Genomic DNA, 22,384 nt, shown 5'->3' with positions numbered 1-22,384 from the left:
AGACATAGGCCATGAATCTCCTTGTGGTGCTGGGGTCACAGCAAGAGACATAGAGCCATTCAATGAAAGATGAGATCACCACTTATACCTCACTATGGCAGTGAATACACACTGTGTATACACAAGGCAAGCAGCTTGAGAAATACGTGACAGCCCTGTGGCACATAACAAGAGTAAACATGGATGGAGTTCATCATGTGTTTTTTTTTTTTAAAACAACTGTCCTTGTTCTGGATCTCAGTCTAGAAATGGACAAGAGAACAAGGAGCTAATCACTTGTTATCCTCTTTCTAGCAGAAGAGATAGTAGGGATTGGGACCCTTGTAAAATGTATTTGCTCAATGGTATTTGATATTGCAACTCAGTGGTAAAAGGCTATATTTTGTACCTAACATTAACGGCCTTATTAATTTAAAATATTTTCCTATGTATCATTTATTTTCTCAACAAAGGCTAGAAGGTGGCAGTCAAATTTGTAAGTATCCATGTCAAAGACTTTCCAAATCACAGAAATCACACTCTCCTTGGGCATGGCTGACAATATAAGACAATCAAACACAAACATCTTCTCTTTGATTTGCTTGTGGCACAATCCAAATCTAAGAAGATAGTTGTGAGTAGGAGCCCTAAGTATTGGTATTAGGGTACTTATACATTTATTTACAGAACAGGTTTACTTTGACCAGTGATTCACTAAAATGAGGATTAATCTAAAGCATTTATTTACTAGCTTATCTTTCTGTGTCTTATACTGTTGGATTTGATGGGTTGCCTCTTGACATGAATTTGGGCCCAAATGTCTCTAGTGGTTTCTCTTTCCAGATTCACAGTACCATGGGTTGAGGTACAGAGCATGGGGTGGGTGGATGGGTTTTCCAGTCAGCATGGGTTGGCCTCCAAGCATGGAGATTTCCCCCTATTAGATCCCTAAACCTCAGGACACTCCACAGCATGCATGGCCAGTCTCAGCTAATCAAACACACATGGGATGAGCATGGAGAGTGAATCACATTCTCACCCTTAGCTGGTCCCTCCAGGTCAGGGTGTAAATACGCTGGCAGGGTACTGTGGGCAGGCCTGCACTGCCGCCGGAAGTACAGAACTCATTCTGTGGATAAATGGAAAACTCCGGTTCAATCACCGGGTGTGACTAGCCCAGCCCCTTGCGGAGCTGTGTCAGGGAGATACGCTCCCAGAGATTTCAAATGTGCATTGTCTTCATCCTTGGCTCAACTGTTCAACTGATAAATTCCAAAGCCCATAGAGCAGCTTAGACACTACTAATCCTGGAAGGAGAAGAATATGCTGCCCAAGCAGCTCTGGCATTATGGAGACTTTCACATTAGTCATGCTTAACTTCCCTCACGCAGAATCCTAGAGAAAAAGTAGCAAAGATGGTCTGATATGGATCAAATCTCACCACTGGATGATGAAGCCAGCACCTTGGCCATTGGGTTATATTTCTCTCCTAATTTTTAGTCCGTAGTATTTCCCTCCAAATAGCACTTAGAGAACATTTATGACAGGTCAAGATAATGCTGTCTTTCATCATTTATTTCATTTACAGTGTACCTGATAAAACATCTTCAAATTCATATGTTATAAATGTATGAGGAAGCTGTGAATCATACTAAAGATATTAGAAGGAGCAAAGAGATAATCGATTCTCTTGAAGGTACAATTACATTTTTCTGAATTGATTTGACAAATTATAGTAAAAGGAAAAAAGGAATCATAACCTATCTTGCATACATTTCATGGATATATGGAAGAAGACATCTTTGAAAGATTTAAGTGAATTGTTTACATGATAATTCATCTAATAAGCTAAATGAAATATTACTAAATTACAGCAAAGCCTCCAGAATAAGAAGGAAGACATCATCATTCAAGAGAGATAAGCACCCAGTTGAAGAAAGCAATTATTTCTGGGCACCAGTGTTTCATGCCTGTTATTCTAGCTACTCAGGATGTTGAGATCTAAGGGTCCTGGTTCAAAGCCAGACTGGGCAGAAAAGTCTATGAGACTCCTATCAACAATTAACCACCAAAAAGCTAGAGGCATGACTCCAGTTGTTGAATGCCAGCCTTGAGTGAAAAAACCAAGTGAGAATTTAAGGCCCTGAGTTCAAGGCCCCTCCCCCCCAAGAAACCCAATTCCTTTCAAAATCCTAAATGCTATATTTTAATAGAATTAATCTATGGTCCTCATTAACTGGTTACTAGTTTTTACTATATTTTTAAAATAATGCCAATAAAACCTTGAGAATTTCCTTAACAATATTAACCTACAATGCAATTTAAAAGATATATTTGCCTTATCTGTATACTTTCTCCTTGAATGACATTATGTTTGTTTTGCTTTGATCCTGTCCTCATCATATAGTAGAGAAGATGGTCTACGTAGTTTTCGTCTTATATTTCTGGGATAATCTATGAAGTCTGATGGAACAAAAGCAGGATTTTTTCTATATGTTCAGAGGCTTCCATTTGCAAAGTGAGCAGCAGCGCTGCTGGAACCGGTGATGTGAAGTGCCTGCGCTCTTGTGAGCGCGGCGTTTACGGATCGCTCTCACATGAGTCACGCTCATGTGCAAAGCATCTCTTACGTACAAGTCCAGGTGCATTTGAGGCACCTCAGGCAAAAAATAAAACTGCATTCCTACACACATCATTTATGTATGGTTAATTTCTCCTGTGGAACATTAAAACAGTCAAAGCTACTGAAAAAGTGAAACCTATTTACAGTGAAATGTTCAACATTACATTAAGCTTAAATGCTTTATTTGTACCGAAATAATTTCATCATTCTCTTATGTCAGGTTAACTTAATTTAAAATTATGGAAGACTGTTACTTAGGCAAGAGAAATGGTGAAACACAGCAATTCCCGCAGTTAAAATGAGATAAGCAAGGGAAGATTTCGGAGCATGATTGATGACTTGCTTTCATTTAAGCCAGGGCACAAATTTTAACTTTGGCTTCAGGCTTAGTATACTTGGCTGAGCATGGTATTGGTCTTAAAAAAAAAGTTGCTCATTTGGAAGAATCTAAAAATAAAATTTGCTAGGTGAATAGAGGATAGACTGTATACACACACACACACACACACACACACACACACACACACACACACACACACACACACACACACACACACACACACACACACACACACACACACACACACACACACACACACACACACACACACACACACACAATTCTACACTGTTGATAAAACACCTGAAAACAAGTAAGTTGTTGAGGCAGGAGGTAGAGGAATGATGGAAGGAGTAAATAATTACAAAGGGACATGTGAAAGTTTATGTATTCGTTACTTCTCCTGATAGTGGTAGTACTACAAAAGCATACATATAACCCAAACCACCATATTTGATACCAGAAGTGCATGTCATTTCTTTTTTTTCCAAATTTTTTATTGTGATTAAGTGCTTATATAATTTCCCAAATTTCACAGTATTGTGGGATAGTGAAGTTGAGTTAAAGTCACAAACACATTCTAACTTTGATGGGGCAAATTGTCTATCATGGTCTATAACATTTATGAGTTCTAGGAGCTTTGCAATACAGTTATTTCTTCCACATTGGGTGATATGTACATTTCTTTTGCTTTGCATAGCATCAGCTGTTCCCACTTTCCCACTTGTTCCCTCCCTCCCATCGCTGCCATTGAGTTGCTTAGTTCATTTTGGTCAATGTCCAGTGCAGCTGATGGGTCCCGCTGTTGTATGTTTTTCCCTGATTCCCTCTAGTTCTGTTTGGACCTCCTGGTTTCCCTCCAGTGTGCACATATATACCATATATGTGATCAGCAACATGGGATTATTTAGAAGTGATTTGACCAGATGAGTGGAAGTCCTTTGTTTCTTAAGTCCTGTTAATTTTGTCATATCACCTAACATTTTGGATTTAACATCCACTTAACAGGGAGACCATGTGCCGTTTGTCTCTTTGCACTTGGCTTACTTAGCTCAACATGACTTCTAGCTCCATCCATTTCCCTGCAAATGCCATTATTTTGTCCTTTCTAATGGCTGCTTAATATTCCATTGTGTATAGATACCACAATTTTTGGATCCATTCATCTGTGGTGGGACATCTGGGTTGTTTCCATATCCTGGCTATTGTGAACAATGCTGCAATAAACATGGAGGTGCATGTTTCTTTGTATACTGGTTCCTGTTGTTCAGGATAGATGCCCAGAAGTGGTATGGCTCGGTCAGAGGGAAGGTCTATATTTAACTTTCTGAGGTACCTCTAGACTGCTTTCCAAAGTGGTTGTATTAGTGTACATTCCCACCAGCAGTGCAATAGGGTTCCTCTTTCTCCACATCCCCTCCAGCATTTGTCGTTGGCTGACTTGAGGATGTGGGCCATTCTGACTGGGCAAGGTGTTATCTCTATTTGCATTTCCTTCACAACCAGGGATGGTGAACATTTCCTCATGTGTTTCTTTGCCATTTTTATCTCTTCTTCTGAGAAGTCTCTCTTTAGTTCCCTTGCCCATTTAGTAATTGGTTTGTTAGGTTTGGGAGGGATTCATTTCTTGAGTTCCCTCTATATACTGGATATTAACCCCTTGTCTGATATACTGTTGGTAAATATTTTTTCCCAATTAGTTGGTTGTCTTTCTAGCTTGGTTGCGATAGCTTTATCTGTGCAGAAGCTTTTTATTTTAAGGTAGTCCCATTTGTCGAGTCTCTCCCATTTGTTGTGACCCTGGAACTCTGTTCAGGAAGTTCCTTCCTGTGCCTATAAGTTCAAGTGTCTTTCCTACTCTGTACTGCAGTAGTTTCAGAGATTCAGGTTTGATGTTAAGGTCTTTAATCCATTTTGAGTTGATGTTGGTGCATGGTGATAGGGTGGGGTCCACTTTTAGTCTTCTGCATGTGGCTGCCCAGTTTTCCCAGCACCAGCGGTTGAAGAGGCTGTGTTTCTTCCATTGTATGTCTTTGGCTCCTTTGTCAAATATCAGCTGACTGTAGGTGTGTGGTTTTATTTCTGGGTCTTCTATTCCATTGGTCTTCGGGTCTGTTTTTGTGTCAGTACCATGCTGTCTTTGTTATTATGTCTCTCTCTATAGTAGAGTTTGAAGTCCGGCATCGAGATCCCTCCCATGTTGTCTTTTTTGCCTAGAATTGTTTTGGCTATTCTAGATCTTTTGTTGTTCCATATGAATTTTTGGACTGTTTTCTGAATTTCAAAAATGTACGTCATTGGGATTTTAATAGGAATTGCATTGAATTTGTATATTAATTTTGGCAGTATTGCCATTTTCACTATATTAAGTCTGCCTATCCAAGAGCATGGAAGGTCTTTCCATTTCCTAGTGTCTTCTGTAATTTCTTTCTTTAAGTTTCTATAGTTTTCATTAAATAGTTCTTTTACATCTTTGGTTAGGTTAATTCCTAAATATTTTATTTTTGGGGGGTTTATTGTGAATGGGGCTGCTTCCTTTATTTCCCTTTCTGCTTGTACATTGTCAGTGTACAGGAAGGCAGCTGATTTTTGTGGGCTGGTTTTGTATCCTGCTACTTTGCCGAAGTGATTTATAATTTCTAAGAGTTTGGGGATGGAGTTTTTGGGATTATGAAGGTATAGTGTCATGTCATCTGCAAAAAGGGATAGTTTAACTTCTGCTTTCCCTATGTGGATCCCTTTAATGTATTTTTCTTGCTTTATTGCCCTGGCTAAGGGTTCTAGGAATGGAGACAGTGGGCATCCTTGCCTTGTTCTTGATTTTAGGAGAATTGGTTGAAGTTTTTCCTCATTAAGTATAATATTGGCTATTGGTCTGTTGTTTATGGCTTTTATTGTTTTAAGGAATGTTCCTTCTATTCCTATTTTCTCCAGAGCTTTAAACATGAATGAATGTTGTATTTTATCAAAAGCCTTTTCTGCATCTGTGGAGATGATCATGTGATTCTTGATCTTGGATCTGTTGATGTGTTAGAGTACATTTATTGATTTATGTATGTTAAACCATCCCTGCATCTCTGGGATGAAGCCTACCTGGTCGTAGTGTATGATTTTTTTTTATGTATTTCTGGATTCTGTTAGCTAGAATTTTGTAAGGATCTTTGCATCTGTGTTCATCAAAGAGATTAGTTTGTAATTCTTTTTTGGTTGGGTCTTTGCCTGGTTTGGGGATGGGTGTGATATTGGCTTCGTAGAATGAGTTTGGGATAGCTCCCTCCTTCTCTGTTTCTCTGAAGAGCTTGAGGAGTATAGGTATTAGTTCTTCTTTAATGGTCTTATAGAATTCTGTTGTGAATCCATCTGGTCCTGGGCTTTTCCTTGTTGGAAGACTTCTGATTGCTTCCTGTATCTCGTTGTAAGATATTGGCTTATTTAATTGATTTACTTCTTTGCTCAGTTTGGGCAACTTGTATTTCTCTAAAAATGCATCAATTTCTGCCAGTTTTTCTTTCTTTAGAGAGTATAACTTTTGAAAATAGTCCTTTATAATTGTTTGGATATCTTGGGTACTTGTTGTGATTCTTCCTGTGGCATCCCTGATCTTGTTAATTTGAGTTTCCTCTCTCTTTTTTTTTTTTTTTTTGGGTCCGGTCGTGGGGCCTGAACTCTGGGCCTGGGTGCTGTCCCTCAGCTCTTCAGCTCAAGGCTAGCGTTCTACCACTTGAGCCACAGCACCACTTCCGGCTTTTTTCTTTATGTGGTGCTGAGGAATCAAACCCAGGGCCTCAGGCATGCAAGGCAAGCGCTCTACCACTGAACCACCTTCCCAGCCCCTCCTCTCTTCTTTTCTTAATTAATCTTGCCAAAGGTCTATCAATTTTATTTGTTTTTTCAAAGAACCAGCTTTTTGTTTTATTAATTTTATCTATAATTTTCCCATTCTCTATCTCATTAATTTCTGCTCTTAATTTGATTATCTGGCTCCATCTAGTAACTTTAGGTTCCATTTTTTTCATGTTTTTCTAGCTGTTTTAATTGCAACATGAGATTATTTACTTGGTCTGTCTCTATTTTCTTGATGTGGACACTGAGGGTGATAAATTTGCCCCTCAGGACTGCTTTTGCTGTGTCCCACAAGTTTCTTTGTGATGTGTCTTCATTTTCAATGAATTGTATGAACTTTTTAATTTCTTTTCTAATTTCTTCAGTTACCCAGGTGTTGCTTAGAAGTGTGTTGTTCAATTTCCATGTATTTGAGTAATTTCTGCTTTGTTATTGAGAACTAGCTTGATTCCACTATGGTCAGATAGGATACAGGGGATTATGTCAATCCCTTTGTATTTGCTTAAGTACCTTGCATGAACTATGATATGGTCTATTTTGGAGAAAGTTCCATGAGCTGCTGAGAAGACTGTGTACTGTGTTGTTTTAGGGTGAAAAACTCGGTAGATGTCAGTTAATTCCTCTTGAGGTATGGCCTCACTTAATTCGGTCGCTTCTTTGCCAATCCTCTGGTTGGTAGACTTTTCCTTTGGTGAGAGTGGGGTTTTAAAGTCTCCTAGTATTATCATATTGGGATCTATTTTATTCTGTAAGTTTGAGAGTATTTGCTTAACATATTTGGGTGCTACAATGTTTGGGGAGTATAAGTTGATAATGGTAATATCCTCCTCTTGGATTGTTCCCTGTATTAAAATGTAGTGACCTTCCTTATCTTTTTGTATTGATTTTAATGAAAAGTTTATTTTGTCAGATATCAAGATAGCTACTCCTGCTTTCTTACTGGGGGCATTTGATTGGTAGATCCTTTTCCAACCCTTCACTATGAGTTTGTTTTTATGTTTGGCTGAGAGTTGGGTCTCCTGAAGGCAATAGATGGATGGGTCATGTTTTCTGATCCAATCTGCAGTTCTTTGTCTTTTGATTGGTGAATTAAGACTGTTAATATTTAGGGATAGTATGGAGAGACGCATTGTGATCCCTCTCATTCCCTGTTTTCCTAAGTTTTTCTTCTTTCCTTTCCTCCTGTGCTTACTAAGTTAGACTTCTATTAATATCTGTCTGGTGCGGGTCCCTGTTCTTGGTTGCTTTCTTCAGGTTGTGTTCCCCCTCTTAGTATTCTTTGTAATGCTGGCTTATTGTTTATGAATTCATTTAGTTTTTCTTTACTATTATAAATTTTCAGCTCTCCATCGAATGTGAATGCTAGCTTTACCAGGTATATCAGTCTGGGCTGGCAGCTATTGGTTCTCAGGGCTCATATGGTACTTTCCCAGACTTTTCTTGCATTCAGTGTCTGTGTGGAAAGATCTGCAGTGATTCTAATTTTTTTCCGTTATAGTATAGCTCCTTCTTCATTTTTTGCTGCATGCAAGATTGTTTCCTTATTATTCAGGCCTATCATTTTTACTATAATATGTCTAGAAGTGTTTCTCCTGGGATCCTGCTTCTGTTATGTAGGTAAGATGATCTTTTTTAAGATGGGGGAAATTTTCACTGATAATCTTGTTGAATAGGTGTTGTATTCCCTTGCTTTGATATTCCTCACCTCCATCCACTCCAATTATACGAAGGTTAAATTTCTTGGCACTATCTGCTTGCTCTTGGATTTCCCTTTGGCATAATTTAAGTGATTTTTCCATATCTGTGATTTTTTTTGGTTTAGTGGTGTATTCTATCTTCTGTATCTGACATTCTAAATTCCATTTTGTTCACTCTGTTAACTATGGCTTCCATTGTGGTTTGTATGGAGGAAATGGACTCATTTATTGATTCCATGTTGGTTCTCAAAGTACTAATCTCACCTCTTAGTGAGGTTTGTACTACCTCTATTTTTGTACTAATCTTATCTCTCAGTGAGGTGTGTACTGCCTCTATTTTTGCATGCACCTCCTGTTTGAGACCCTGCATCTCTTTTGATATTTTGTCCCTGTGTTCTTTTGCATGTTATTTCTTAACAAAAATGTTGCTATTCTGCACATCATTTCACTTTATAAAATACATTATAGTTAATGTTGTTGATGGAGTATTTAGTACCCCCTTAAATTTGGTGACTAGGTGTCTCCCTTGCTTACCCCTAAGTTCTAGCCCTTCCATAACGTCTTGATTCTGTAGTCAATGGCCACATTCAATCTACTTTATCCTATTTGATTAACCTCCTCCCCTCTTTCCTTCCATCCCTGAATGAAAGATAGGAGTGTCTAGTATAAGTACCTTTGAAGAAAAGAGCATATAATTCTAATAAATATACCAGACGATTACTTAAAAAACTGTAAATCTTCCATAATTAAAAAAAATCTCTTTTAATCTCCCCTTGGCATTTCATTTTGGCTGAAGGCAAAATTTAAGTAGATAAGCACAAGAAAAAAGAAAGATCAATCCTCCTTTCACCCCCCCCCCCTCCAATTCTGGTGTTGCATAAAGAAGAGAAAACCCAAATCAAAACAAAACAAGTTCCCAAATATCACTTTCCAAAGAGAAATAATAAGAAATAGTTTCTTGTTCTTGGTTTTGCACTCTTCTGAAAAGTTGTTTCTTTTCCTCTCCAAATTACATCTTGTGTAGTTTCCACTTGGTCTCACAGGAATGTAAAGCTTTATTTAGGCATGTGAACAGAGGTGTATGTGTGTGTGTGGGAAACAGAAGCTTCAGGGGAAAAGTCAAAGTGTCTATAGTGAATAAGGGTTTTGCTTTTACACTTGACTTAAAATAGTTGCATTCTCCTCTGTGGATAATGCCAACTTGGTTGATATTTCATGAACACTGAGATAGCATAAATTGGTACTCAAGTCTTTGGTTAGTAGTTCTAAAGTAACCTGCCAGTAATTCTGTGTGGGGGTGAGGGTGGGGAGAACGTGCACGCATGCACACATGCGCGAGCGTGCCAGTCCTTGGAGACTGAACTCAGGGCCTGGGAACTGTTCCTGAGCTTTTTTTTTTCCTTCAGGCTAACACTCTACCCCTTGATCCACAGCTTCATTTCTGGTTTTTTGGTGGTTAATCAAAGATAAGAGTCTCCTGACCTGGGTGCCTTTGAACTGTAATCCTCAGATCTCAGCCTCCTGAGTAGCTAGGGTTACAGGTGTGAGCCACCTGCATGCACTTGGCACATCCCTACCATTTATTAAGCATTTATTCTAAATGAGGTACAATAATGCTCTAAAGCTGCTGCTACTTTTTGTCTTTGATTTACAGATGAAGAAATTGAGCCTGAGACATTAATGAATTTCCTAAGACCACAAAATTAATAGCAAGAGAGATGGAACTTGGATGTAGGAATTATGGCTCTAAACTCTAAGTTTGTAAACTTGAAGTTTGTTATACTACACAAGCATGGGTTGCAGATGGGTAACTGATAGCCTAGTGGAGCTAGAACTAGGTGTCAGTTTGAGGTACTATGATTTTCCATCACAATACTCTCTGATTACAATAATCTGTTGTCATTATAACCCTTCATGACTACTTTTTTAGCTAAGTGCAATCCTCAGCCTGCTACTTAAGGGAATCTAAATAAGAAGGCTTCCTTGTGTCCCCAGACAGCTAACATATTCCCTGTTGTGAGAACATGTACCTTGCTATGGCCAGGCTCTGAGGCTATCATCTCTGGTAACACCCAGGCCTAATTACATCCTCCCTTGGCTTCCAAGTTCACTGCCAATCCTTCCTTTTCTCAGAAGTCATCCCTGACACTGCAGGTCATCTATCTTTAACGTTTAAAATTTATTTTTGGCAGTATTGGAGTTTGAAGTCAGGACTGCAAACTTTTGCTTACCATTTTCACTCAAGGTTGATGTTTTATCACGTGAACTACACCTCTAGTTCTGGCCTTTTTTTGGTTAATTAGAGGTAAAAGTCTTGAAGTTTTGTCTGTCCATGCTGGCTTTGAACCTTGAGCTTCATATGTCAGCCTTCTGAGTAGCTAGGATTATAGATGTGAGCCACTGGCTGTTTTCATGTATTTTTTTTTTTGAACAGAGTCTTGAGTTTTGCCTGGTCAGATCTGGACTGAGATCCTCCTATTTATACTTCTTATATAGCTGGGATGACAGGCACATACCACTTCCTTTTTGCCCAGGCTGTCCTCAAACAATGATCCTCCCTATCAATGCCTCCTCAGTTGTTGACATTACAAGTGTAAGTCATTATACCAAGCTCTGCCCCTTCCTTTTCTTCAAACTCCCAAGTGGATCAATGATCTGGAACACTGCTTCCCTTCCTTTGCAAAAACAAAGACAACTTTTGAAGTCCCCATGTGACTGTGAATACATAGTATCCACTGTGAGGGATCTTGGACAAAGGTTCTCAGCTTTGGCTGCTCATTTGAATTCAGGTGAGAAAATCTTTAAAAGCTCAGTCAGTGTTCAGGGGATGGGCACAGTGGTACACACTTGCATTCCCAGGAATACACACTTGTATTCACAGGAGTTGGAGGCAGAGGATCATGATCTGAGACTGGCCCAGCTAAATGTGCAAGACTATTGGAAAAACACACTGAAAGTGGGAAAAATAGTGGCATTATGGATGCAATGGTTGAATGCTTTCCTAGGCAGCAAGAAGCCCCTGGTTCACATCCTAGTATTACCAAAACCCCAAATAAAACACAGCAATAATATCCAATGTTCAGACAGCAACTCAGAACAAAGGAACCAGAATCTCTAAGGAATGAGTGCAGTTTTCTAGTTATTTTGTAAGTTCCTAGGGTGATTCAAATGGCCAGTAAAGTCTGAGAATTGCTGGTGTAGCACCTGACATCTCAAACTCTGTGACATATTCATCAACACACTTCCTATTATGGAACCCTTGTTGGTCTTCATCTACAGGTCTGAAAGCACTTAAGGGCAAGAAAGTGCTTCAGTATTTCCAGGTTTTCTCTATATAAAATGTGGATCATGGATAAGTGACACCAGTATCGTCTGGGGGCATGTTAGAAATGCAAATTCTGAGGCTTCCTCCCCAGTTTTACTAATTTAGGAGGAACAGGTTACTAAGACCTGTTGGTGCTGGGGGCTAGTGGCTCATGCCTGTAATTCTAGCTACTCAGGAAGCTGAGATCTGAGGGTCACAGTTCAAAGCCAGCCTGGAAAGTCCTTGAGATGTTTGTCTCCAGTTAGTCACAGAAGACCAGAAGTGGCACTGTGGCTCAAAGTGGTAGAGTGCCTTGAGCAAAAACTGCTCAAAGACAGCACCCAGGCCCTGAGTTCAATCCCATGACTGGCCAAAAAAATAATCTGCTGGTGCACCGTATGGGCAGGATTATTTAACACAAAGAGACCACATATAGCTTGAGGTCTAGGACTCTTGGCCCTCAAAAGACCATAGAAATAAATTTTTTTTCATTAATGTATGTGTCTATGACATCATGGCCATCATATGGACTATTCTTTGTCTTACACCTAGAAAATAATCAACCCCAGACCATTTTCTTTTCATCCTGTCTCACTCAATCTTGCCAAATATTTTTATTAAGTCATCTTAGACACCCACAGAGCTCCTGGGAGCATGTCTTTATATCCTTCAAGTCCTGACGTTTACCTAAAAGCTTGCTCTCATGCCTCCTCTCTTAGACCTACAGTTCTAATTCCTATCTTTACAGGGATAGGAGATAAAAGAGGTTGTACAATTTTACAGCTTAATGTGGGCTTAATATGTGTGCTTCTTCCTTTTCCTAAGAGCAGAGAAAGCTTCACCTTTTGGTGTTGGCATTTATCTACTTGGCATTTTATACTTGAAAACCACCAAAAAGATAATTTCTACCCATGGTTTTTTAAAGTATGGCATGTACCTATTTAATAATACTATGGAAAAGGAACAATTTTGCCAGTTAAAGAGCAGCAGTTTTGGAGGTATAGGTTTGCTAGCTTCCTCAAAGGGTAGCCCCCAGATGACATGGATTTCTTTTGGTAGTACTGGCACTTGAACTTGGAGTCTCATGCTCAGCAGACAGGCACTCTTACCTCTGAGCCTCTAGCCATTTGTTTGCACTGGTGAATGTCTTACTTCCTGCCTAGGATCGTACACAGGACATAATTGCTTATTTAGACTTCCTGTTGTAGCTAGGATGACAGGCATGAATCACCATGTCCAGCTCTTAGTTGAGAAGGGGGTCTTGTGAACTTTTCTTCCTAGGCTGGTCTTGAACAAACTCAGCCTCAGTACTAGCTAGGATTATAGGCATCAGCCATTGTGCCTGGCTGACTTGGATTTTTTAAAGTATGTCTGAAAGGTTGATCCAGTTTACAAGGTCTTCCCTGCTCAGCTGGAAGTAAAGCCAGGCTGAATGAAGCAGGGTTATTAATATGACTTGAGATGGGATTGAACAATGTCAAATGTCTTTTCACTAAATTTCTCTTAAGTAGTTTAATTTTATTTGACATAAGTATGTATGAATAAGTTAACATATGTCATCATATCTTTTTTGTGTGTGCCAGTACTGGGTTTGAACTCAGGGTCTTCAACTGGCTTGGCTTGCTTGCTCATGGCTGGCACTCTACCACTTAAATCATGCTGTTAGCCTAGCATTTTGATGGTTAATTGGAGATGAAGTCTGGCAGACTTTTTCACCCCAAATCTTCCTAGCCTCAGCCTCCTGGAGTAGCTAGGATTACAAGCATGAGCCAAAGGCATCCTGTCATGGGTTGTCATTTCAAAGATGTAATCAAATAAGACATGTCATTATTGTATATATTACTTAGAAAGTAGATTGGGCACTAGTGACTCATGCCTATAATCCTAGTTACTCAGGAGGCTGAGATCTGAGGATTGCAGTTCAAAGTCAGCTTAGGTAGGAAAGTCCACAACACTCTTAACTCCAGCAAATAGCTGGAAGTGGAGTTGTGGCTCAAGTGGTAAGAGTACCAGCCTTGAGCCAAAAAGCTAAGGGACAGTAACCTGGTCCAGAGTTCACGCCCCAGTATTGGTGTGCATGCACATGCGTGTGTGTGTGTGTGTGTGTGTGTGTGTGTGTGTGTGCCTGCATGTGCACACACGCGCATGCGCGCACACACACACAGAGCCAAAAGTTCCATACAGTGTGACTGCAATAACCATTATGATTGACCATAAAATCAGACTAATGAAAAATTCATGCTACTTTAGTGGCAAAATGGCAGCAAACCGTAGCCTACAGAATGGTTCATATTTTTTTTCATTGCAAATTTGCATGGATGTGGTCATCAGTGTGCATTTCCATGAAAAGAATAGTAGCTACAGCTGGGTGCTGGTGGCTCACACCTGTAATCCTAGCTACTCAGGAGGCTGAGACATGAGGAACATGGTTCAAAGCCAGCCCAGGCATGAAAGTCTATGAGAATCTTATCTCCAATTAATCACTCAAAAACTGGAAGTGGAGCTGTGGAACAAAGTGGTAGAACACTAGCGTTGAGCCCAAAAGCTCAGGGATAGTGCTAAGGCCCCGAGTTCAAGCCCCACAACAAAAGAGAGAGACAGAGGAGAGAGGGAGGGGGAAGAGAAAAATGAAAAGTAGCTACAAAAAATGAATGGGAGAATATACACACCTCTGATTTCCAATGGGCTCTAAGGCATCAGTGAAGGCCTGTGTTGTGGTTTGCTAATGCATCGCTCCCACTGGGAAAACTGCACAAATAGACGCCTCCAGGTGCAGCCTCACTGACCACTAAGAACCATTATTATTATTTTAGAAGCAGAATCACTTATGTGTATCACTGTCCACAAGCTTCTTACCAGTATTTTAGTGATTTCTCCCCAGAAAATACAGTCAAAACGATCTCCAGGTGCTAGAGAAAGCTGAAAATGGACCAGAAAAGTCTTGTAAAGTGGTTTCTAATTTGATAAGTGGATTGGTAAGACCGAAGAATTTTCTGGTTAGGTGGAGTGATTAGAATTGTCAGAAAGTTGCCAAAATTCCATTTCAGTCACTGTACATGGGATTATGTAAACATTGCTGTTTCTTTAGAAATGGAAATAAGAATCCCCAGTGTGGCTTTAGAGAATGGAAAACTGGCATACTCACGATGATTGGGAAGCTTTCCTTCGGAGTAAATAGTCCACGACATCAGGATCTGTCTCTAACAGGCTGATCAGAACCTCGTTCTGGAGATCCGGGGGAACCTGGAGGAGTCAAATGTAGAGATATAAATAAAACCATTGTAGAAAGATGCAAAGCCATGGCGTTGGCAGCTTTCTGATTGTTGAAAACAGAGCTTTAATCTGAAGGCATGTAAGGCATCACACAATAGATACACTGCATATCTATGTTTATGGCAGCACTATTTGCAATAGGAAAACTATGTAATCAGCTTAGGTACGCATCAACTGATGAGCAGATAAAGAAAGTGGTGGACATGTACACACTACAATATTATTCAGCAATAAAGAAGAACAGAATGATGCCATTTGCAGGAAAATCCATGGGACTGGAGGTCATCATGTTCTGAAAAATAAACCAGACTAAGAAAGACAAATGTCACATGCTCTCTCTCATATGTAAAACATAGACCAAATGGAAAGATATGAATGTAAAATGGGGATTGTTTGGGAGGAGGAAACCAGTGGGAAGAGGGGAAAGAAAAAGGATGATGAATATGCTGGAAGTAGCTTATATGCATGCATGAAAACAGAATCATGATCAGGGTGCCAGTGGCTAACACCTGTAATCCTAGCTACTCGGAAGGCTAAGAAGCAATGATCATGATTCAAAGCCAGCTGGGGCAGGAAAGTTGATGAAACTCTTATTTTCTAATTAATCACCAAAAGCCAGAAGTGGAACTGTGGCTCAAATGGTAGAGCCTTGAGCAAAAAAGCTCAGGGACACTGCACATGAGTCAAGTTCAAGCCCCAGGACAGGCACAAAAAATACAAAAATAAAACCTATTAACACTGAAATTATTTTTAAAAGGAGAAGGAGGGATAAGAAAATGTAATAGGGTGAATTTGATCAACATATATTAAACATATATATGAAAACATCACACTGTTTGTATATTAATAAATGCTCATACAAATTTAGGAAACGTCATAAGACCTACATTCATGTATACAGCTCATTGAATTCATAGGACAAACTGGATGATTATATACTTTTATAATATTCTGTTTCAATCTAAATGTCTTCACTCACATGCCTGGAAGAGACAACCTAATCAGTCACTTGAGTGCTGCTGTTGCTCAGACTTGATTTTTCTGGGCTTTGTGTTAGTAAAATATCATGGTTAAGAAGAAAAGTGTCCATACTTTATTGTCTAAATGAAAATACTTTCTGGAGCTCATATTTTGAGTATGCCATGGCAACAGGCAGAAGCTATGACCGTCTTGAACAGTTCTGGAACATATGATTCGTTTATTAAGAGGCACGTCTTTGAAACAAAGTGCTTCAGTTCTAGCTCCACAACTTATTAGCTAGAGGACCTTCAACAAGGAACATTCACAAAGACCTTTCCAAGTTTTGATGTCCTCATTTGGAAGGAACAGTAATATTCAACATAAAGAGTGGTGATGGTGATTCAGTGACATTTTGTGTTGAGAATGTAGGATGTACTTGGTCAATAGTACTAAATAAATCTGGTGCTCCTTCTGAATGTCTTTGCTGTGCCCGCCTTCCCTCCTTCCTTGTCCCTTAGTCAATCAACAATTAAATACATCTCACTTGGTTATTGCCCAGACATCCATTAGGACTCCATGGACAAACACCTGATGTTTCTCTGAGCTGAGTTTGCAGTGTATTATAAGATGACTCTGTCACTTGTGTGGAAAATGTTCTACAAAGGAAGATTCAACTGAATGTGGGTGGGTTCAACACAGCCCTGGCTGGCACTTTTCTATTCCATAGATGCTGCTAGTTCAACTGGAGGAAACTCAAATTATTGAGAGAAAATAAATGTCCTCATTTTCTCACACAGAGGCTCAGAGAGAAGATTTTTGAAAAACCACAAGGACATGTCTTCTGAGAATAAGTGGTTGGTGGAAGAATTTGCCTCTGCCTCTTGCAGAATTCAATTGTTCTTGAGCTCCGAGAAGCTGGAAACAATCTTATTAATACAAGAAGGGTTGAGAAAGCAAGAAAATGCTTTCCTTCTCTCATAAATCTGTTCCTCCTACTTCATCCTGAATCTTCCTTAATGACACTGCCAAACCCTAGTTGCTTAAGCTCATACTCTCAGAGCTGTGTTCTACCCTCTCGGTGTCTTATACCCCTCCCCATTCAGAGTCAGAAGGTCTATTTGATTTCATCTCTGTTTCTGCTTTCCTCCTCTTTCCATGCCAACTACAATGACCTAAGTTCAAGCCTTCACCACCCCTTTGTAGTGGTCATCTGTTGACCATTACCAGCTCCTATGTCCCTTTTCTTATAAAAATTATACCCTAAGTTCCCTCTGGAGAACCAAATGCTGCCCAACACATTACTCCAAAGTGAAGTGTTCATCCTAATCTAAGTCAACTAATCTTTCCATTCCCAGACCACCATAGTTGACTGAGAAGGGGCATGTGACACCATTACAGGCAAGGGCAGCACGTGAGAACTTCTTTGTGGCTTCTAAGACAGAAAATACAGGGTCAATAACCATACGGGACCTGAGAAGTTCACTGGCAATTGAGGAGAATAAGAAACGGAACAAGAGAGAAAGAAGTAGGCTCTTGCTGGCATTTAGGAATGGTGTTAACTTCTGCTTGTCACCACATTGGAGTTTCAATTCTTCAGCAAGATGGGCCCTGAAATTCCTTCAGATAGTTCGAGTTTATAGATTACATACATATCTTGTGGGCCCTAAATGTAACAGCTTGCTAACTTGTGCACAGTTTCCTTAAGCTGTGCATCAAAGTACTTCTCCACATAGTCATCAGAATGTTCTGATCAAGATACTAGCTTGCCTTCCTTGGTGTGTATTTCCCATTTTTTCTCCTGGCAGTCATTCCCACAGACTTTCTCCCTCAGTACCACTGTGCTTCCCAGCTTTGTACCACCTCTATTCCTTTCACTCATTGCATAGATATTTGATGAAGGCATACTAAGTGTCAGACCATAGATGCTGGGATTCAACTAACAACAACAGACAAGAATCCTGGTACTAGCTGCCCCTCAGTAGATGAATAGATCAAGAGAATGTGGTATATATACACAATGGAATTCTATGCCTCCATCAGAAAGAATGGCATTGCCCCATTTGTTAGGAAATGGAAAGACTTGGACAAAATTATATTAAGTGAAGTAAGCCAGGCCCAAAGAAACATAGGTCCCATGGTTTCCCTTATTTGCAATAACTAGTATATGTCTGAGTCAAGCAGAAAAGGTCAGATAAGTTGATGTTAGGTGAAATGAACCCCAAGATAAGGACACACGTGGTTTTTTCTTTCTTGTTATTGTTTCTAACATATTTATTTATGAATTTTTGTTTCTTTGTATGTCCCTCCCCCACGGTATAACCCCTGCTTTCACTGTATTTGATATTGGTATAATTTGTGGAGGGGAAGGGAAAAAAACAAATCGTTTAAATAGGGATACAGTTGGACCCATTGCAACAATGAGATGTACAAGTCGTATTTCGAAAACGAACTTTACAAATTTGGTAGGGGGGGAGGAGGGTTGGGTGGGGGGGAGCCTGGGGGAGGATGGGATGGGAAGGGGAAACAAAGGAGGAGGCTACAATGCTTGATAAGAAATGTACTCATTATCTTGCCCATGTAATTGTAACCCCTCTGTATGGCATTTTCACAATAAAAAAAAATCTCAAAAAAAAAATTAAGTGAAGTAAATCAGGCCCAGAGAGACATGTCTATACAAATGTATTAACTGAAATATGGTAGATTCAAAGGAGAACTCAAATAGTGTAATTCCTTAGAAAAGCAAGGCAAAGTTCAAGAAAATAAACACGAGGCTACAGTACTTGATAGGGGTAAGGTGGGATCAGGCAGAACAGGGTAGACAAATGAAGTCAATAATTCAATATATATCCTGCCAAATTAAGATGAGGGAAGGGGTGGGATAGAGAGGGATGGGTGAGAACATAAAGGGAGGACATTAATCAAGATGGATTATATTTGTAAGCTGCTTTGTTAAATGGAAAAATCCTTTGGTGCCAGTTCTGGGGCTTGAACTCAGGGCCTAGGCATGTCTCTGAGCTTTTTGGCTCAAGGCTACTGCTCTTAGTTCTCTACCACATGAGACAAAGCCCTATTCCCGGCATTTTTGGTGGTTAATTGGAAATAAGAATCTCAAGGACTTTTCCTGTGTGGGCTGGCTTTGAACTGTAATCCTCAGATCTCAGCTTCTTGGATAGCCAGGATTATAGGCAGGAGCCACCAGTTCCTGGCTTTACTACATTTTGTAAGCATCAAGACCCAACAGACATAGGCTATTATATCAGTTATGGTAGAACAGGTAATACCTAAGGATGAAAATAAAAAGAGAGAAAATACTTCTTAAAAAACAAACACTAGATGTGGGGCTAGGAAGGTGGCTTAGTGGTAGAGTGCTTGCCTTGCATGCATGAGGCCCTGGGTTCAATTCCTCAGCACCACATAAGCAGAAAAACCCGGAAGTACTGCTGTGGCTCAAGTGGTAGAGCACTAGCCTTGAGCTGAAGAGCTGAGGGACAGCGCCCAGGCCCAGAGTTCAGGCCCCACGACTGGCCAAAAAAAAAAAAAAAAAAATAGCACTAGATGTATATGGTGGTTCATACCTATTAAACCCAGCATGTAGGAACTAAGGTAGGAGGATCCTAAGTTTGAAACTAGCTTGAGCTATTACATAGCACGCTTTTTGTGTCAAAAGCAAAAAGTAAAAGTTTAATGCTAGGGATGTAGCTTAGTGGTAGAATGCTTGCTAAGCATGTGTAAAACCCAAAGTTTCATCCTAGCCCGCCCCCCCCCCCCCAACACCAAAACAAAAATAAACCCACAATACAGATTGACCCATTATAACAATGAGATGTACAAGACACTATGTTGAAAATGAACTTTACAACTTGGTGATAGAGGAGGGAGGAGTTGGGGAGCTGGGGAAGGAAGGCATGGTAGCGGAAAAACAAAGGAGGAAGTAACAATGCTCGATAGGAAATGTACTCATTAGCTTACTCATGTAACTGTAACCCCTCTGTACAGTATTTCTACAATAAAAAACATATTAAAAATAAGCCCACAAACAATGGCAGAGGATAAACAAAAAGGTATATATTGAATTCATTTTTAAAAGAAACATCCATGATCAAATAAGGAAAAATGCTTGCATTTTTGTGCAGTTATTTTAATTGATAATTTGCTATGCTTAGACATGTAATACAATTTTTGCTCTATGACCTAGAAAAGAGTGCTTGTCATTTGAAGTGCTTTGAGTATCAAAATATTAATTCTTTGAGACCATGTGGTATATGTAATGACAAATTGTCAACTTGAGTGATTAGAAAGATAACTTGCATTATGAGAATAGATTACAGTAAGCAACAGTATTTTAAAATATCTTTCCATTAATATCTTATAAATTATTCTGCGTTTTAGAGTTTTTAAGCATTTAACTAATCCTTTTCTTTTTGGTCATGGGGCTTGAACTCAGAGCCTGGGTGCTGCTATCCCTGAGCTCTTTTGCTCTAAGCTAGTGGTCTACCACTTTGAACCACAAGGTCCAGTTTTCTGGTTGATAATTGGAGATGAATCTCACAGACTTTCCTGCTCAGGCTGACTTTTAACCATGATTCTCAGATCTCAGCCTCTTGAGTAGCTAGAACTACAGGTGTGAGCCACCGGCACCCAGCCATTTAACTGATCTTGACTGCCAAGCAGTTGTAATTGCTGGAGTTTATTTTATGTTGGCAATGTGACTTTTATTTGGTAACAAATGCAAATAAAAAGTTGGAGCTATAAATCTATAGTTTCTTTCTTAAAAATAGTTTGTTATAGTGTCTCGCTTGCTTGCTTTCTTGCTTGCTTGCTTTTTCTGGTTCTGGGGCTTGAAATCAGGGTCTGGGCCCTGTCCCTGAGATTTTGTGCTGAATGCTAACACTCTACCATGTGGTTCACAGTTCCAGTTCTGGCTTTTTTTGGTGCTTAATTGGAGATCAGAGTCTTATAGACTCTCCTGCCTGGGCTGGCTTTGAACCGTGATCCTCAGATCTCAGCCTCCTGACTAGCTAGGATTATAGGTGTGAGCCACCAGCATCCGGCTACAATTTCTTTTTTAAAAGATCTATACCATTTTGGCCTGGAGACATTCTATATAAAGAAAAAGATAGTAAAAAAATGTAGGCCCATGTATTAAAGAAAGAGCTAACATCACTTTCCTATGTATCATACAAAACTAATTATAGTGGATAGAATTCATTAATTTAATTCGCATTTTACCTTTGTTACAAAATGATATAAGAAATCTAAAATTCATATGATAAAAGTACATTTTCCCATAAAGAATGGTTTATTATGTGGTGCCCAGTGAGAGCTTTAGGTAGGGGACTTGAAACAATGCCTGGACTTCTCTAATCTTTTTCTACAACTGCACATTTCATTGCCTATCATTTAATAAAACAATTTAAATTACAGCCCAGCTTAATTGAGTGAACATCCATTTTTGATTAAGTTAGATGTATAATCAAGAACCAAGAAGCCAAGCAAATGAGCTGATAGCAAACTGCAACTGAAGTAAGGAAGAAATAATCCAGGAAGATTGTTCACATTTGCATTGTTTCAGGTGTTAGGACGCTTTCAAAAGATGTTTGATGGTGTTCACAGCCCTTGAGCTCCATTTGGGGTCCTGACACAAATGTATGTAAACAGACACAGAAATTATCTTTAGGAAGCTGTATCCACATCTGAAAATCTGACCCATTTTCCGTAATGAAGGTGTTAGGAGGATCAAAAGGCTACCGGGAAAAATCTATCCATTCAAAGAAGGTTGTTAGTAAAAAGTTACAACTAGATAAAATACATTAAACAATTAAATGGAAAAACAACAAAAGTAGATAATATGGAATGGACAAAAGTCATTTTCAAAGGTTTTGATTTTTTTTTTTTTTTTTTTTTTTTTGTGGCCAGTCGTGGGCTTGAACTCTGGGCCTGGGCGCTGTCCCTCAGCTTTTCAGCTCACAGCCAGCACTCTACCACTTGAGCCACGGTGCCACTTCTGGTTTTCTAGTGGTTAATTGGAGATAAGCATCTCACGGACTTTCCTGCCGGGGCTGGCTTTGAACCACGATCCTCAGATCTCAGCCTCCTGAGTAGCTAGGATGACAGGCGTGAGCCACCGGCACCCAGTGTTTTGACTTTTGAGGCTCGGGCTCACTGTGCTGCTCAGGTTGGATTGAACTAGTTTTATAGATCAGGGTGGCTTTGAATTCACCATCCTCCGACCTCAGCCTTTCCAGCGCTCAGATTACAAGCATGCCTGACTTGCTCAATGAATCTTTTTTCTTGTCTAATAGTCATCTCTATCTTTGTATCCATTAGTCAAAAGAAAATCACTCTTTCTTCCCCTTTGCTTTTTG

At 39.6% G+C, this 22,384-nt stretch overlaps 1 protein-coding gene across 8 annotated transcripts in view; it reads right to left on the bottom strand.

Annotated features, from left to right (window-relative positions):
- Arhgap6 (Rho GTPase activating protein 6) overlaps nucleotides 1-22,384 on the bottom strand; it is a 434,648-nt gene that overhangs the window by 7,952 nt on the left and 404,312 nt on the right. For all 8 annotated transcript variants that reach the window (XM_070040889.1, XM_070040893.1, XM_070040892.1 and 5 more), the window contains one exon: nucleotides 14,932-15,029. In XM_070040889.1, the coding sequence (XP_069896990.1) occupies nucleotides 14,932-15,029 (98 nt within the window). The remainder of the gene's footprint in view (nucleotides 1-14,931; nucleotides 15,030-22,384) is intronic.

The sequence above is a fragment of the Dipodomys merriami genome, unplaced genomic scaffold (genome assembly GCF_024711535.1).
Source record: "Dipodomys merriami isolate MVZ:Mamm:240054 unplaced genomic scaffold, mDipMer1.0.p SCAF_3, whole genome shotgun sequence".
NCBI classification, from domain to species: Eukaryota; Metazoa; Chordata; class Mammalia; order Rodentia; family Heteromyidae; genus Dipodomys; species Dipodomys merriami.
Note: the sequence above shows the minus strand (reverse complement) of the source record. Positions and strands in the feature narration are given on the sequence as shown.